This window comes from Gasterosteus aculeatus, chromosome 14, assembly GCF_964276395.1.
Source record: "Gasterosteus aculeatus chromosome 14, fGasAcu3.hap1.1, whole genome shotgun sequence".
Taxonomy (NCBI): Eukaryota; Metazoa; Chordata; class Actinopteri; order Perciformes; family Gasterosteidae; genus Gasterosteus; species Gasterosteus aculeatus.
In genome coordinates this window covers 11564097-11581043 of record NC_135702.1, presented here as the reverse complement: position 1 = coordinate 11581043, position 16947 = coordinate 11564097, and the positions used below count along the sequence as shown (strand labels likewise).

Here is a 16947-nt window from a genome sequence, read left to right as displayed (position 1 = left end):
AAGCCGGAGTACCCGGAGAGAACCCTCCTGGGGATCAGGTTGATTGTGGACTTTAAATTGCCCGTAGGTGTGTGAATGTGAGTGTGAATGGTTGTATGTGTCTGTGTTGGCCCTGCGATTGGCTGGCAACCAATCCAGGGTGTACCCTGTCTCCCGCCTGAAGTTGGCTGGGATGGACTCCAGCCCCCCCGCGACCCTGTGTGCAGGATAAGCGGTTTGACGATGGATGGATTGACGTGTCTAATGCGCAACCGAATATAATATATATAATATATTTGAAAATCTTTCTTTTTTTTAAAGCGAATATTCAAACATCCTTTTTGAGCAATTTTGACAGTCCTATCTAGCAGCAATGAGATGTCAACAAATGCTTCCTCGTTGGGCAGGTTTTCTCACCTTCACCGTCTTCTTTATTTTTGGCTTTAAATGGCATTTTCCTCTTCTGTGGCCCCCCGTCAGCTTTGGAGAAAGGAAATTTGTGTTCTCTCTTGCCGCCGTCTCCGCCCTTTGGTCTTCCCTTTCTCTCCGTGTTGTTAAAGGGTTTGTAGGGCTTCTTACCACCCGGCTTGCCACCCAGTTTGGTCCCCATGGAGTCTGGACAGAAAGACACACGACGGTCACACACCTTGTTCAAAGTGTACATAGCTGGCTCATGTAAACTACAGCTTACCTTTGCCTTTCTGTGGAAACTTCTTTCCCTCTTTAGGAGAATAGATTTTTTTGGATTTAGCCTCCATCCTAGCGCACATCAGATATGGAGACACGGCCAATGAGCAGAAAGACAGACATAGAAGTAATTAGAAATCTGGGGCCCAAAAGACATTTCCAGAGGCAAAGTCCAGCATATTTTCGGGTGTATTTACTTAGAGGCTGGTAGTCTATCTCAGGTAAAAGTGTCTGCTGAAATTAAAACACACATTCCAAGATCAAGTACTGCAGTCTTTACTGAGTCAGGTATCTAACTTCAATATATGGCCAAAGCTGGTCTGCATTTCAGTATGCAAGAGTTTAAGGTTAATAAAAAGCCTATTTCTTACCAAGTAACTTAGGTGGAAAGTGGAAGATAGTTTGGCTACTTTGCAGAGGAAGATATTTCTTACAATATGAGGAAATGTAAAAACAAAAAGCCGACAGACAAAAACAAAGGACCTAAAGTTACTAAGGCTACGAACGTTAATCAACGTCAGCTAACGACCCAGGAACACTATGAAGATACTATGTTAGTCATTCCTATTCCGGTACGTAATCACGTTTTGCTGGTAATACGATGCCGTTAATTGTCATATTGTAACGTTAAATTAGTCGAACTTCATGAGGGTTAGTTTTAAATTGACAACACGTTACCGGATAATATTAGCGTTTAAGAGACTACTTTTTTCCCCCGAAGCAATAACCTGGTTTAACGTTGTAGAGTAATAAACAATGCGTTTGATATTAACATATTAATACTGTCAATAACGCCCTGCTGTGGTTTATATGTAACTGTAAGGCAAACTATAGAAAATATACATTATTTTACTCGTGTAGTTTACATTTCAGGCATATACACGCGACGTCTCACCTCAGTCCCATGCGTTCTCTGACCGGCACAGTTTACGGCACAAAAGCGTCCAATCATGCGACACCTTCATTGCCGTAAAGTGTAGGTTGTCGCAACGATGGAAGACACTTTCTTAAAGCGCTACAGTGTAATTGTCGACAAGACGTGGAACATTAACCCTTAACGTTAGCAATCTTTTGTCTTAAGGATACTGAAAGTATGATTTGACTTACTCTGGGGGGTTATCCCACGAAAAAACAGCTAAAAATGCATTAGCAATAAAAAGCCCCCTCCTAAAAAGTTTTAGAACTACATTAACCAGCAGGCGTAGTAGAATAGTGGCATTGATTGTTGCCCGGCAACGCCTCTAAACTAAAACGGACAGGCAGACATTAAACAAGTCAGTTTCACCTGAAACGTTTCAATGAATATTCGTTAGAAAATATATTTTTAGTTATTTGCTAACGCTGTGTGATAATTCGTTGTCACATTCAGGGCCGTTCGGTCAGATTTGGAGCGCATCCGTTGATTCAACGTTAACAGCGGAAATTATGGAGGAAAACACAACTTCTGTTGGTGAACCGGCAGAAAGCACAGATAATGTGTTGCAGGAAAACATTGAAGGTAACTTAAGGGGCTGTCCACTTGTTTTCCGAGGGCAAGATACCGTTTTATTATTTGCATTTAAAGCGTGTAAAACGTTTAACGTTAGTTAAATTGAGTGAAATGCTCCGCTTGTCAGTATTTACCCCAGCTGTCCAATCACAGATGACGAGGGGCGGGACAAATGACCTGTATGGTTGGTTTGTGATGTAGATAACTTGCTAAAGTCTTGTTTATTCGTATGAATACCTATTTTTGCTTTAAAATATGTAATTATTAAGGGTAAGATTAATATGATGGTGTCTGGAAGCTGTTGTCAATAGGGTCTATCAATAATGTTGTTCTACAAGTGGGGATGGAGTTTCTCCTCTTCAAATGTTTCCTCCTTCACAACCAACACCTAGTGAAGCAGCAGGAAGAAGCTGAAGAAGGATCAAAACAGCATCGCTCTGCAGACATGTACTATAAGTACGAGGAACTTCGCTCAAGACCGTACATCACACCTGACTCTGAAATCCCTGAAAACCTCCTGCACCTCTCGTATCCTTCTTCAATATCCAAAATCAGTTGTTTAATTGAAATCAGTTCATGTTACATTTCCTCTGACCTCCTTTCAACATGCTAAGAAAATAGCGGTGATACATTGTGATAAAAAAAATAAGTCTATTTCAATGTCCGACTCCTCGGGACATCTGATGTTTATCCTTGATGCATCCTGCATTCAGTCACTCGTTTGGCTATGACAGTGGGCGCAGGGGGAACCTGCAGCTCCTGGATGATAGAACTCTGATCTTCATAGCAGGCAACCTGCTCGTCCTGCTGGACGTTTCCACCAAGGAGCAGAGGTATCTCCGCTCCTGCAGTGGAGGAGGAATCGGCTCCATCACGGTAAGCTGCCAGACTAAATGATTCTGAGGCTCTACTCGTACTGTTGTGACTGTGCAGTATTTGCTGCAAGAGGAACATTCTCCGGTATCAACCTGCACGTTTTATCAGCAGAATTACAATACCACTATAAATCAAGCATTGCAATTTATCAAGCATTGCTAAGGAATCACTTTAGGCAAAATAAAGTTGGGGGTAACCTAAGATGGTAATTTCAAGTTAATTCATTGAGTTAATTACCTCATTTAATTAATCATTTTGCAAGAACACCTGTTTACACATACTGTATATGTATTAGACCGTTTTTGTTTACATGTTTGGTGAATGATATATGATATTGTGATACAATATTTGAAATGAGGTCACTGAGATTACAATGCAGTTAATAAAAAACTGAATTGTGTGTTATGCTGCATTATCATATATGTGTACAAAAAATGCATCACCAATTGTTGCTTACATTTCATTTCTGTGTGTGTGTGCATGTGAAGGCACACCCTAGCAAGGAGTACTTTGTTGTAGCCGAGAAGGGAAAGCAGCCTGACATCATAGTATATGAATACCCCTCGCTGCGACCGTTCTGCATCCTCAGAGGTATGTGGGACCCAGATGCATTGAGATATACTTTTTTGAAAAGGGATGTTCTATCGTTGATAGTCTCTCAACCTTCCGTGTGCGTAGGCGGAACAGAACGGGCGTACAGCTTTGTGGATTTTAACCCCGACGGGAGCCTGTTGGCCAGCGTGGGGGGCGCCCCAGACTACATGCTGACGCTCTGGGACTGGAGGAAGGAGAAGGTGCTGCTGAGCTGCAAGGCCGTTTCTCAGGAGGTCTACCGGGTCAGCTTCTCCCCCTACAACCCTGGAATGCTCACATCGTCGGGATCTGGACACATCAAGTAAAAGACACACGGTTTCCTCCTGAAACCCTGAATCAAATCAGAGGGTCATTTTCATTTTGCAATGTTTCTCTCCCTCTCCCAGATTCTGGCAAACAGCCAGCACATTTACCGGCCTTAAGTTGCAAGGGCTCATTGGACATTTTGGGAAAACTGCAGCGACTGATATCGAGGGCTTCGTGGAACTTCCTGATGGAAAGGTTTGTGAATTGTTTTTCACCTTTGGGGAAACGGGCTTCCAGGGAACAATAATGAATGGCAGTAGTTGGTTGGGCGGCACGGTGGTGTGCTGGTTAGCACTGTCGCCCCACAGCAAAACGGTCCGGGTTTCGACTCCACCCAGAGTCTGCATGTTCTCCCCGTGTCTGTGTGGGTTCCCTCCGGGTACTCCGGGTTCCTCCCACAGTCTAAAGACATGCTCTGGGGATCAGGTTGATTGGTGGCTCTGCATCATCCCTTCGGTTGACTGGCGACCGATTCAGGGTGTAGCCTGAATTTTTTAGGAGAAATAACATTAACTTCTGACCCTCGACGCTCTCCGTCTCCTCCTGTCAGGTGGTGTCCGGCTCAGACTGGGGCAACTTGCTGCTGTGGGATGGGAATGGAATCAAGGTGGAGATTTGCCGTAGGGAGGGGCGGAGCTGCCATGCTGGGACGGTCCAGCCATTCGCGCTGGAAGACGGGCAGTTGATGACAATGGGCTCTGATGGAGCGGTGCGGGTAAGATCCTCGCAATAACCCAACATGCTAAATTGAACATGTGACACAAGTACATGTGACTCCATCCATCCATCCATTTGGTCATAATTTCTTCATAAGTAATAGTTCTAGTCCTTTTTTAATCTAAATATCTTCTGATTTGTGTATTCTGTGGCTGGAAACATTGTGGTATTCAACTGCTGCTTTCTGTAGTGTTAAATCCATGAACACGTCAATCGCAACAATGTTAGGCCTTCCCCAACCGGTCTGTGTCTCTGAGCCCTTAGCCCCATTTTGAATAGTCGTTGTATTAGAATGAGTACATTGATTTGAGTTTTTGGCATTCCTAATGGACCTAATCGAGAAGGGCTGATGACCTAGATGGAGATTTTCGGTGATCTGTTTTCTGTGACCCCCCCCTGTGCCTCACGCAGGGTTGGGACTTTGAGAGCATCGACAGTGCGGACAGTAACAGCGACGGCAGCAGGTTTGAGCTGGAGCCCATGAACGAGATGGTGGTCGGACACAACGTGTGCCTCTCCTCTTTAGTCAGGAGCTCCCTGCCCGACTCCTTCGTCTGTTTTGCTCAGGTCAGAGGATGAAAGGTCAAAGGTCACTGATCAAAACCATTTGCAATACAGGATCTGGCCTTAACTTTCCAAACCTAATCCCTCCACTATCTGCTTTCATAGGATTCCAGAGGAGCAATCTGGAAACTGGATTTTTCGTTCACTTACACGGTGAGTTTTTTTTATAGAGAAATGATGTGGATGTTACACTTTGTTTATTGCAGCTTTGTATGAAGCAAATGTGAGGCCAGCTGGGGTTTGACTTCTGACACCTTTTCATACTATGAAGCTGAGCTGTGGTGATGGTAAGATGCCTCTTTTGCATGACACTTCACGTGATGCACGAGGGTTTGGAGGGATACGACTAGAAAGATATTCCGATTCAATTGTTAATTCAAAATGTGGTCAGAAACGTAATCCAAGTATTTATATTTTAAATTAACTGGACTTTTAACTGTCATTTTGCTTATTTCCTACGAAATTACTTTTCACCTTGGCAGTTCACCAAAAATAATCTTGAACTGCAAAATGTGCAAACCATCCTTCTTTGCATTAAATTTCACTGTACTGTGATAGTTTTCCCCTTTTATACCTTACATGTGAAAGTGAAAGCATTTTAATAAATAGATTGTGGTGTACTCGCGTTGAACTGTGTTTGCATGTTATTATTCAAAATGCATTTTGGCTTTTTTTGTACTTTAACGCTGTTCCTGTTACTCTCCGAGCCTGTTAGCAAACCTTATTGTGTCATCACATGTTATGATAAACTAGCAGGATGAATAAACACAGCGTCCTCTTTGTGCGCAGACTCCTGATCCAGAGTGCCTGTTTACCTTCCACGCCGGGGCGATCCAGGGCCTGGACGTGTCCAGGAAATCCCACCTGATGGCCACGACCGCTCTCGACCGTGAGTCCCACGCACTTCCACACCTGTACCCCTATTGTGCATGCTTGCAAATACACAGACACAAACATAAAGCCATGACACACAAGGGACTCGTTCTGCCTCTGCCGCTGATCTCCAGGTTCGGTCAAAGTGTTTGACTTCCTGGCCAAGAGAGAGCTGACCAGCAGTCGCTTCAACCAGGATGGAACTGCTCTCAGCTGGGCTCCGCCTTTGGTGAGTATGCCGAGGCGGAAAATATACTGAGAACTCACTGAAAACTGACCTTTGGGTCTCTGGCACTTTGTCTTTAGGTGAACGAGAGCGGAAGCTTACTGGTGGTGGGCTTTGAGGACGGGGTGGTCCGCTTACTGGAGCTGTACGACCCTCAAAGGCTGCACGTGGTCACCGGGCGCAGCCCCGATGCAGATGCCAAGCTGCGCCTCAAACAGGCCTTCAAACCCCACTATGGCCACGTGACTGCCATTGCATATGAGCGAAATGGAGAGATCTTAGCCACGGGGGTAAGAGATTTAAAAAGAAAAAAGAAAGGTTTTGAAATACATACAATACATTAAAACTTGGGCTTCAACACTCGCCTACTCTGGGAATGGACGGGTTATTTGAAAAGCTATTGGCAGCCTGGACTCAAGTAATATCTCAGGTGGTTGAGCTATATTTATATATTATATTTAGGGAGTCTGTGGTTAAATTCCTGGATGGCAGCATTGTGTGCTGCATGTCATACTCCTATACTCGCTTTCCCTGCGCTTTCTGTTCTCTCTACTGCGTCCATCCAATACAGACATACAGGGAGCAATACATTGTCTTTTACAATATGTTCTGTTTTCTTTGTGAGCAAAACGACGATTCAGTTCAGTTACTGTCATTAATTTCATGTCAAATGGCCATTTTGACAGAAGACACAGTCTTTACTTTGCAAGACCGAATGAAAAGAGAAGGATTAAATAACTTTCTTTGTTTTGTGTGACAAAAGAACAGAAATTCAGACTTTTGAATGGAAATACTTACTACTCATGTGAAATCGGATCCTGATGCAATGTGCACTTTCATGCATATCTCTGTAGATTCAGCCCCAGACACTGAAATCACCCATGACTTGTCTCACCTTTCCGTCCTCCCACCTCCGCCCTCCCCCTCAGAGCTCCGACAGCACTGTGTTCTTCTTCTCCGTCGGGGAGAAATACAACCCCATCGGCTTCGTCCACGTTCCCGGGCCGGTGCAGGCGCTGGAGTGGTCACCTCATTCCCACGTAAGTCTGGTATCCCGCCATCTGCTCCCAAATGTCTCCGTGAGGGGGAAAACGATATATTCAACCGATTTCTGTGCCCATTTTACCCAGAGTGAAAGCAGGCTGCTCATCCTGTGTCAGAGCGGTCATGTGGTCGAGGTTCACAGTCCTGATCCAGAGGCCCAGAGGCCAACGGAAACCTTCCAGCTGCCTGACCTGCCCAGCCTGTATTTCAGGTTCAGGAGTATCAAATCTCAAATCCAGGTCTGGGTTTTGTCCGTCTTAGATTTTGTTTGCAAACTATTAATTGTCCCTTTTCATTACTGTACTACGTAATAATTTATGTTTTGTTTGTAATCAACACTATTGGGTGTCCAAGTATAATATTTAATTCCCTTAATTCGCTAAATACAAACACTAGGTCAAGTCTCACTTTATCATTTGTGTGTTTGTACATGTCAGAGAGAGGAGACAATCGCACAGCTTCAAGAAATGAAGAAGAGGAAGAAGAAGGAGAGAGAAGAGAAGATGAAAGAATTAGATCAGGAGGAAAAAGAGAAGGAGGAGGAGGAAGAAGACTTGCCCGCTATCTACATCCCTAACCCTCCATGTCCTCTGTACTGTGGTTTCTACTCACAGCCAGGCCAGTTCTGGCTTTCCATGGTAGACCCCCCTCACCCCCCCACCGCCCTCCCACACACATACATACATGCCGCTGATCATATCCCTCACCGAACTGTTTTTTTTTATAAGTACTCATGAATCAGTAAGCTACAATCAACTGTTACTAAATTTGTGTGGCAAGAAAGTTTAAACAATAGCAGGCGTGCAATACTTCATCACAGAGACAACATCAGAAGACATTGCATTGATTTCTTCTGCAGGGTGGCTTCGACTCGGGTTTCCTGTATCACTGTAAGTTCTCTGAGAAACAGGACCAAGATCCGGACCAGCGGCAGGATGAGCCGTTTGACTTCCTGCCCGTTCACAACACAGACGATGACCCCATTCGCTCCGTCACCTTCAGGTAAACGGCGGAAAGCGAACAGATGCGTACTCGTTGTGTCAATGATTCCACGCTCAAACGAGTGAATTCATTGTGAAAATGAGGCAGCAGTTAAAGACCGAAACAAAACAGAGCTAAACAAGAGTGAATATTGGACTTAATCCACACAGTAAACCAAAAAAATGGCTGACCTGTATACAGTTTCCCTCCTGCTGTTTTGATTTGTAGCTCCAACGGGCAGCTGCTGCTGTGCGGCATGCACTCCGGCTTCATCAGGGTTTACCCTCTGCAACCTGGAGACACCGGCCTCACCTCCATGCAGGCCTACTGGGCTCTCAGTGTCCACGACAACCAGTACGGACACCTGCGGCACATCCGCTGTAGCTACGACGACCACTTTGTGCTGACGGCGGGAGAAGACGGCAACATCTTCTCCTTCAGCCTGCTGCCTCCGGAGGAGCTAGAGAAAGGCCTGCAGAGAAAGAGGGCCAGGGTTCCTTCTCCCAGGGTGCGCCCACGTTTTATGATTGGGTTACGCATTGGGGCTCTGTGGATAAACAAAGTCAGCGTGTCTTGTATTTACATATTATTCCAACAGGTGGGTCTAGAGAACGAGTCGTTAGCTCAGGACATCGAGGACCCAGCTGCCTACAGGTACTGGTTGGGGATCAATTTTCTTTGTCATATTATTCTAGTCTTTCTTTGTCTCTATTTATGAACCTGGTTCATACAGGAGAAAACTGTTGTCTCTTTAATTCATTACAAATCGCCATCTCATCTCTCGCACTCCGACTCTCCCCGGTCTCCCTCCAGCATTGAGACGGCAAAGCAGAAGCTGGAGAACGACCGTCTGCGCCGAGAGGCCGGGCTGAAGATGGCGGCAAAGCACAAGAAGCTGGCCGAGCTGCAGAAGAAGTTTAAACAGCTGCTGAACGATAACCAGAGTCTGCCGGAGCACGTTCGCCTGAAACCTGCGGTACAGACGCACACGCGGACCCACACTCACACATACACACACACACACACGGTTTGGCAGCTGATGCTTAGTCTTTAGTATAAAACTATAGGATTTACAATAGAGACTAACACATCAATGGTGCAAAAGCATCTGCCTGTCACTTCCGCATGAATACAATGAATGCAATGAAATTGTGTGTTCGCTCTGTAACTTGTGTGCGTGTAGGAGCTGCAGTTGGAGCGGCGTTTCAGTGAGCAGGCAGAGAGGGTCAAGGCCCAGCGGGTGAGGGAGGTCAGGAAGCAGATGGGCTGGGAGGAGGAGCGCTGCAGCATAGCGCTCAGCAAACTGCAGGACTGGTACTGACTAAACACACACACACAAATATGCAGAATTTATCAGATTATTACTGTTATATAATATGATATTAGCCCAAATGCAGCTAATAACATAGCTGATCATTATTGTCTCTTAATTGTTTGTATGATTTTTTTTTTCTTTTGTAAACTTTTTTTATGTTTGTATGTTTGTTAATAGTTAATAATGGAACAAAAGGGGACTTTTTAAACCATCAGCCCTTCTTTGAAATCCACAGAAACATTGAGCTGACATCCCAGGACCTTTATATTTCATTTAGATTTCACCCCTATAGGTAGAAATTTTTGTGTTTTTTTTCCCAGCTTCAAGGACTCTCTGGAGGCCAACATGGTCACCGTGGTCGCCTTCAACACCGACCATCGAGTCTCCACTTACCGCCTGCCGGCACGCGCAGAGGCTCCGTCCCAGCTCAGAGATCAGAGGAGACCCAGCTGCCTCAGCGGAGACAAAGCAGCTGGACCAGAATGCAGAAAATCAAGAGTCGAGCCTGCAAAAGACAGCAGCATATTAGAAAGTATGAACATATTTATGTCTTTGTCTTATGCAATTACGTTATCATCCTCAGTATCTTTCATTTGTTACATTGTTCAATTAAATGTTTTCTTTAATGTGATAAAGAAATCCCAGAAATGATAAACCTGTGATTGTAAATACGTCAATCAAATGATGCATCATTGATAGGATGTCAAGAAAATAGTTCTCTTCTTAGAAAGGCTTGACCTACCGCCTCTTGTGTGCCCTCCAGAGGAGGAGATGCTGCGCCGCCCGCAGTCTCGTCCAGCAGTGATAAAGCTAACGAATCGGCAGATCGAGAGGCTCCGAAAGGCTGCGGAGCGAGCTGAACAGGCCCGAGCCAAGATCGAGAAGAGAAAGCTGGAATGGGCCCAACTGTGAGTGTCAGGTCGAACGACGTCACCTCAGTCCTCGAGACTCATGTATTGGGCATGTTCATTTTTGCTTATGGCCATGGGCCCTCCTGTCCTTTTAAAAATCAATAAAAATGCATTGACAGATTAACCCGCTAGAGGGTGATGGTGTTACTACTGTTGGTGTCAGTTACGCAGAGAAGCCAAACAAGGACTGTGAGGATCCGCAGGACGTGCAGGCCATCCGTGAAGCCAAAGAGAACATTGGAGACCGAAAACTGAAGTCAGACAAAGACTTTACGGTGCCCAAACATCTGAGGATGAACGCTGAGAGGAAGAGAGCAGAGCTGATCGGCCTGGAGGAAAAGGTACAAACACGCACATACGTGCACCTGCATCATCATTAACAGGCTATTCAAACAAATCAGTTGATTGACGAACACTGGTAGCATAACAAATTACTTTGATGTCTCTTTGATGCCTCTAGATCTTTGAGAAGCAGACTGAGATGAACAGACGCATCGTGGCGTTGCGAGACTCCAAGGTTCATCTAGTGTCTCAGTTACACGCTCAGACTCAGCAGGTCCACAGTGTCCAGCAGCGTCTGCCGGCCCACCTCCACCGCCCCCCACCCGCCCTCCCCGCCATGCTTCCAGAGGAAACCCCAGAGAAGAGGCTGCAGTACAGCAACGTAACCCTAAAGCGATACAAGGCTCTCATGGAACAAAGGTTTTAGTACGATTGAAGACCATTTCCAGTCAGAAAAGAAAGAAAAACAACTTTCTTTACAGAATTCTATATACATATCATTTATTTATTTTTGAAATAAATGAAAGAATCTGAAAAGTAGAAATCAACCCAGATATTGCACCAACCAACTCATTTCCCAACAGGTTCCAGACCATTGAGCAGGAGGGAGCCACGCATTTACTGGAGCAGCTGGAGAACGAAATGGAAGCAGAGGAAGACGAGAGCGGGAAGGAAGGGACTCCCAGTACGTCTGGTTCATCTGGAACACTAGAAGAAGAAGAGATGGCGGAGGAGGAAGGCCCAGAGCTGAGCGAGCTGGAGGAGGAGCTCCGCAGGGAGGAGGAGATCACACTGCTGCACGAACAGGACTGTCTGCTGGAGCAGGTAGGTTTTTCATTACATAAAATCTGACTATATAGTACTGAACTAAACATCTCATGCTGACCGGATACCATTTTGGGGTATATATCTGTGGATGTATTTTTCTCATCAGATGCAGAGCTCGGTGTGTCAGTTTGACGCGGAGCTCATGCTGCTGCGTCACCAGAAGCTGCGTCTCAACTGGGAGCTGAAGATGGCCGACCTGCGTCAGCTGACCCTCTACCAGGAGCTGCTGTTCCTCAAAGACTTTGAGAGGAGAGAGGACGGCCTGCAGGAGATCCTCAACGGACGCATCAAGGAGGAGGGAAAGATCACGGTGGGAGAGAGTACTAACTAACTAACTACTTTTCAACTTTTAACTGATTATAAGTCACTAGTAAAGAATGGCACCATTGCAGCTGGGGAGTAAACAGCCTGTCCTGTGCCGCCATGAATAGATTCTCATTTTCGTTTTTGCCCCATCCTTCCCTGTCTCTCCTCTCAGTCTGAACTGGAGGAGCTCCATGAACAGCTGCACCAGAAGCAGAAAGACATAGCGAAGCTGCAAGAGAGAGAGACGGGTCTGATTGCTGTGTTACATTCCATGCTGGGCAAAGACAACCAGTTTGAAGAGTTCCTGACCAAAATATTCAAGAAGAAGATCAAACGTGTGAAGAAGAAGCAGCAGACAGGAAGTGACGGTGAGAGGAACTAACACACGATTGATTATATGACGCTTTCTGTGTGTATGTGTGTATCAGTGTGCCCTTTGTCATCCAATTGTGTGTCTGCAGAGGAAGAGGAGGACAGCGACGAAGACGATGACTGGGACGATGATGATGGCTCCGATCATGACAACGACTCAGATGTGGAAGGATCTGCTCTGGACGACAGTGTTTGCCCTCAAGGTCACTGTTGCGGTGGAGAGAAATATTCAAACACACCATTTTTACACAATAAATAGTGTAAATTATTTCCAGTATTTCCCGACTAAAAGAGAAAGTGAACTCTGTAATCAGGGCGGCATTGGGATCCCAACGCGGCACAAGCCTTTTCTCACTTTACAGGGAACCAGCTCCCTGGCTCAACATAAGCCAACACTAAAATAGCCAGGCTTCAATAAAAGTTCCACCAGGAACGTGGTCACCCCAAACAGACCCAAATAAGTACGTGCCAAAGAAGCACCCTGAGCTAAAAACACTGAATGTTGTTTTGACTTGGCCACACTAGATACGAGACATTTTGTGTGGTGTGTTTGAAGCTAAACAAAACTTGAGCTTCAACTATAAGTTTGAATGTGTGTGTGTGTGTGTGTGTCTCAGGCTGCGAGCTCGAGTTGTTTGAGAACACACTGCAGCTGCGTGAGCGTCGGCTGGACCTGGAGGAACTTCTGGCAGAGGAGAAGAAGAGTGCTGAAGCTCTGAAGAAGGAGTGCGACACCCTCTCGAAGAAGGTCATACTGACTTTCATCTTCCTCTCTACTCATCTCATTTGTCACCTTTACCTTGTGCTCTTTGTATCAGCGCAGATACTTTTCTGTGTGTTTTTTAATAGTACAAAAATAATCAATCCCCGAAAACCCTGTGGGGGATGAACAACTGAAATAAATGAAATAAGGCTTCTTATTAACGCATATCATCCACATGGGATTGTTAAATGCAACCATGAGAAATAGGAGTCTGCAAAACAAAACAGAGGAACACGAAGATGTTTTACAAAGAAACCCAAATCCCTGCCATTTATATATATTTTTTAAAGGCACAGTTTAGATGGATGTCTTCTTTAGATTAAGTTATTTTGATCAAGCTGTTTGAATGTGTGAACAAGTACCGAGGAGCACTCCAAACATCCACAGAGAGACGAGCTGCCCCACCACTTGGAGGCAGTAGAGACAGCAAATAACAATATGATATCCCCATGTATGTTGTCTTACACTAGCTTTAAATATTTATCATATATCCCACCAATTGAAAGATCTGGTGGTGAATCTGCCTCCTGTCCTTAAACAGGTTAAATTGGATTTACTTATATTGCGCCTCTTCGGAATTCTTGGTTGGGCATGAAAGCCATTTGAATAAATATACTTTTGTATCCCAAACAAAACAATTAAAACCATTAAAAAAAGGCAAAAGAAAAGTACATTTAAATAATTTAAAAATGGAACAAAAGTTGCAGTGCAGTTAATAAAATAAACATTAAAAAGCATCCACTCTGGTTCAATTAAAGACAGCAGCATAGAATTATATCAAAATTTCTCTGATATAATAGATGTCGTTAAATGAGATTGGAGAAATTTACCACTACCCGTGTTAAATGGGGGGTCTACTATTACCAACCTTTCAATACTATCATTGGTCTATACAGTTGAAAATCAGAATAGGTGGCACAAAACCAATATGGTGAATTGCAAGGTTGTGAATCATTATCAAGTTCACCTTGAGTTTTCTTCAAGGACATTAGTCAAACATCAGGCACAAGGGACATCTTTATAAGTAACATGGACTAAAGTAAAGAAAGTATTTTCCACAAACAGGAGACACTTTTGTGATGCATCAATTGTTAATAACCCAAACTGTATTCCTTCTTGTGCTAATTGTGGTTTTAATAGAATTCAGATGTTAAAGGATCTCGATGAAGGTAATAATATGGAATCGTTCAAATTGGGGAAGAAAACTGGCTCCTTAATTCACCCCAATATAAGAAAGACAACTTCATATAGTACTACAGGTCTGACAATCTTACAACAGTGGCTAGACAGAACCAAACCGTCCAAGTTGGCTTTATGTCATTCTACAACTCGTGTGGTTGGGGGCAACATTTCTAGATTGCATTTAATCCCCCAAAAATATGCCATGGTAAATTGTACTTTCAGTTAAAAGGACCAAAAGATGCAAACTTTAGTTTAGTATTTGTTGTCTTTGCTCGGCTCTGCAGGAGAAATTGATGAAGACCAGTCGGAAGGCGGCTGAGAACGATTTGGAGTTAATCAACAGGGAGAAGCAGCAGAAAATGAACGAACTGGAAGTGGTGGTTCCGCTCAGACTGCACCAGGTATACAGCGCTAAACTGTGCAGGCTCACTGGTGACAAAACAACTGATTGAAGACACAGACAAAAGTTCTACCCAACATGTTTTTAAGGGCATTTTTGCTTGAGCTAAAGCTCATCCTGCAACCCCACAGCGCTATCTTTATTTTCAAGATTAGTCTGTTAATTCATTGAACGATAAATATACAAAAGAGGCATTGTCTTAATTTTCATAAATTTCCATATGAGGAATCTGATGAAGCCAAGGTTTGAAATTGAAATGTCATCTTTTTGACACGTGGGAGCAAAATATTTTTGCACAGGGAATTGTCTCTTTTGCTTTGTTAGAAATCCTTGTTCAACTTAACTTGTGACATTTTGTTGTTTTCACTTTATCATCTCATGCCGTTACTCCATCTGTCTACTAGATTAAGTTTGTGTTAAACGGCTCGGTGCCATCGGACCTGAGCCCGGCGCTTGTGGTGGATGTGATGGAGATCAGCAGGCTGCAGGAGCGCATCAAGCAGCTGCAGGCGGAGAAGAGTCAGCAGAGAGATCTGTACTGTGAGGCGCGCAAGCATCACGTCAAGCTCATCCATGACCGCAGGGACGTGAACGCCGAAATCCAGGGTGGGCGTCCCAGCAGACCAACACCTCGGGTCGAACCTGAAAACTCTTATTATGTGTTTCGGGTTACATACCGGTGAAATTCCGAATGCACTTAAGTTGTTAACTGGCAATGTAATCTCTGTGTTGTAGTGCTGGAGGAGCGGTGCAACCAGCTGATGATGTTGAAGTTCGGGAGGCTGGTGGATCTGGAGGCTCTCCAGACGCTGTCGGGAAACAGGGCGCTGGAACAGCTCAAGCAGGAGAAACTCATCCGAGAAGCTGGATACGCAAAGGAAATAAGACAGTGGGATGTACGCTGACTTGGAACTACATGGAAATGAAAAGCTTGACTGGAAGTGTGTTTGTTGATCTTTTTCTGGTCTTGTGTGTTTATATTCAGATGAAGGTGGAAGAGGCACAGGAAGCTCTGATGGAGGTCACCAGGTGTAACACAGAGCTTCTCTTCTGCAAGACCAACCTCCTGGACAAGAAAAAGCAACTGGAGCAAAACATTGATGCCAGACAGAAGAAATTGGTGATTTATGTGTGATTTAGAAATGATTTCATATGTAATATTGATCAAAACCGGGAACTACGATGTAATACAGTAGATTTTAACTTTACAGTGACCTTGCTTATACTTCCACGTCCGGAGAGCCTTGAACGAGGCTTTGTGTTTTTGGGGTTTCCGTCCTTCCGGCCGTAGACACATTTCAACTCTAATGAAAGTGAAAGTGGACTCGAGGATGAAATGAGGATGAACATGTTTAACAGGAGACATTTCCTGCCAGCGATCACACCCATTGTTTAGAACATGAGGTATCATATTTTATCCCCTTCATTTAAATCCCTTTAAGCGCAGCTGGTGAATATAGTGCCGCATTCAGTAGCTCGTACACTAGATACCCAAAGATGCTGGAAGAGCCACTAATGGCTGAGTATGAAAGTATGCAGCTGCTTATGTGTTGCTATTATATTAGGTGATCATTTTTTGACATATTTGAGAGTATGTTAGTTAGTTTAGGTCAGTGGTTCTCAAACGTCTTCTGTCAAGGCCCCCTTTGAGGATATAGAGACAGTTTTCATGTGCCTGTCCATCTGTATACTTCCTGTTTTATAATAATTATCTGTTTTGTGTATCCAGGACAGAACGTTTGAGGATAGCAGGAGACGTGTGGACAAGGAGGATATTCGGAAGCTCCAGGTGCTGGTGAGAAGCCAATCCCAGCAGGCCGAAGCCCTCAGGAGAGAGATTGTCCTCCTGTCCCGTCAAGGAGGCCACGTCCTGCCCCCAGGCCGGGCCCCGCTGCCCCCTCTCGCCCGCTTGCCCACCCTCAAAGGGCCCACCCACACTGGCTTCCAGTCCCGTGAGGGAGGCCACCTCATCCCGCCCGTCCAGGCCCCGCTGCCCCCGCTTACCCCCTTGTCCACGACACCCACACCAGCAGACGAGGATCAGGGCGTCCTTCCAAACAGTGAAAAGTAGAAAAGTCCCCCAGGCGACAGCGAGCCAATAAACATGGACAAAGCACGCCGTCACTGTAAAGCAAGAGAACTGCTCAATAATCGCCCTGTCTTATTGTCAATTATTGCTATTCTTTTATTCGATTAAAACGTACTTCAGTTGGGCGACTGCTAAACCGTTTGCCCTGCTGGTCACCCTTGAA

At 44.9% G+C, this 16947-nt stretch overlaps 2 protein-coding genes across 3 annotated transcripts in view; one reads left to right on the top strand and one right to left on the bottom strand.

The window, feature by feature from the left end:
- The window catches only part of pum3 (pumilio RNA-binding family member 3), a 9287-nt gene extending 6983 nt beyond the window's left edge, over positions 1-2304 (bottom strand). The window contains exons 1-3 of one of the 2 annotated variants that reach the window (XM_040197120.2): positions 1562-2304; positions 671-738; positions 397-594 (exon numbers count right to left, since the gene is read on the bottom strand). In XM_040197120.2, the coding sequence (XP_040053054.1) occupies positions 397-594; positions 671-738; positions 1562-1572 (277 nt within the window). In that variant the 5' untranslated portion in view covers positions 1573-2304. Of the gene's footprint in view, positions 1-396; positions 595-670; positions 739-1532 lie in introns of both variants that reach the window. The other variant, XM_040197118.2, reaches the window with a different exon arrangement.
- cfap44 (cilia and flagella associated protein 44) lies at positions 1698-16947 on the top strand. Its single transcript, XM_040197115.2, has 35 exons — positions 1698-1940; positions 2036-2164; positions 2548-2683; positions 2869-3031; positions 3520-3622; positions 3710-3926; positions 4012-4126; positions 4482-4646; positions 5060-5215; positions 5318-5365; positions 6002-6101; positions 6220-6314; positions 6392-6601; positions 7241-7351; positions 7442-7594; positions 7793-7993; positions 8215-8357; positions 8565-8844; positions 8935-8990; positions 9150-9312; positions 9520-9650; positions 9972-10183; positions 10415-10559; positions 10726-10903; positions 11023-11264; positions 11429-11669; positions 11779-11982; positions 12151-12346; positions 12440-12553; positions 12968-13098; positions 14580-14696; positions 15100-15301; positions 15431-15591; positions 15681-15815; positions 16425-16947. Exons 2-35 carry the CDS (start codon positions 2092-2094, stop codon positions 16764-16766), a joined length of 5439 nt encoding a protein of 1812 aa, XP_040053049.2. The 5' UTR covers positions 1698-1940; positions 2036-2091; the 3' UTR covers positions 16767-16947.

Bases quoted from the DNA above. Each gene is read 5' to 3' on its own strand.
- cfap44 (XM_040197115.2), top strand. From the start codon at position 2,092: ATGGAGGAAAACACAACTTCTGTTGGTGAACCGGCAGAAAGCACAGAT. The intron at 14,697-15,099 runs GTATACAGCGCT...TCTGTCTACTAG, and splicing joins TTCCGCTCAGACTGCACCAG to ATTAAGTTTGTGTTAAACGG. The intron at 15,592-15,680 runs GTACGCTGACTT...GTTTATATTCAG, and splicing joins AGGAAATAAGACAGTGGGAT to ATGAAGGTGGAAGAGGCACA.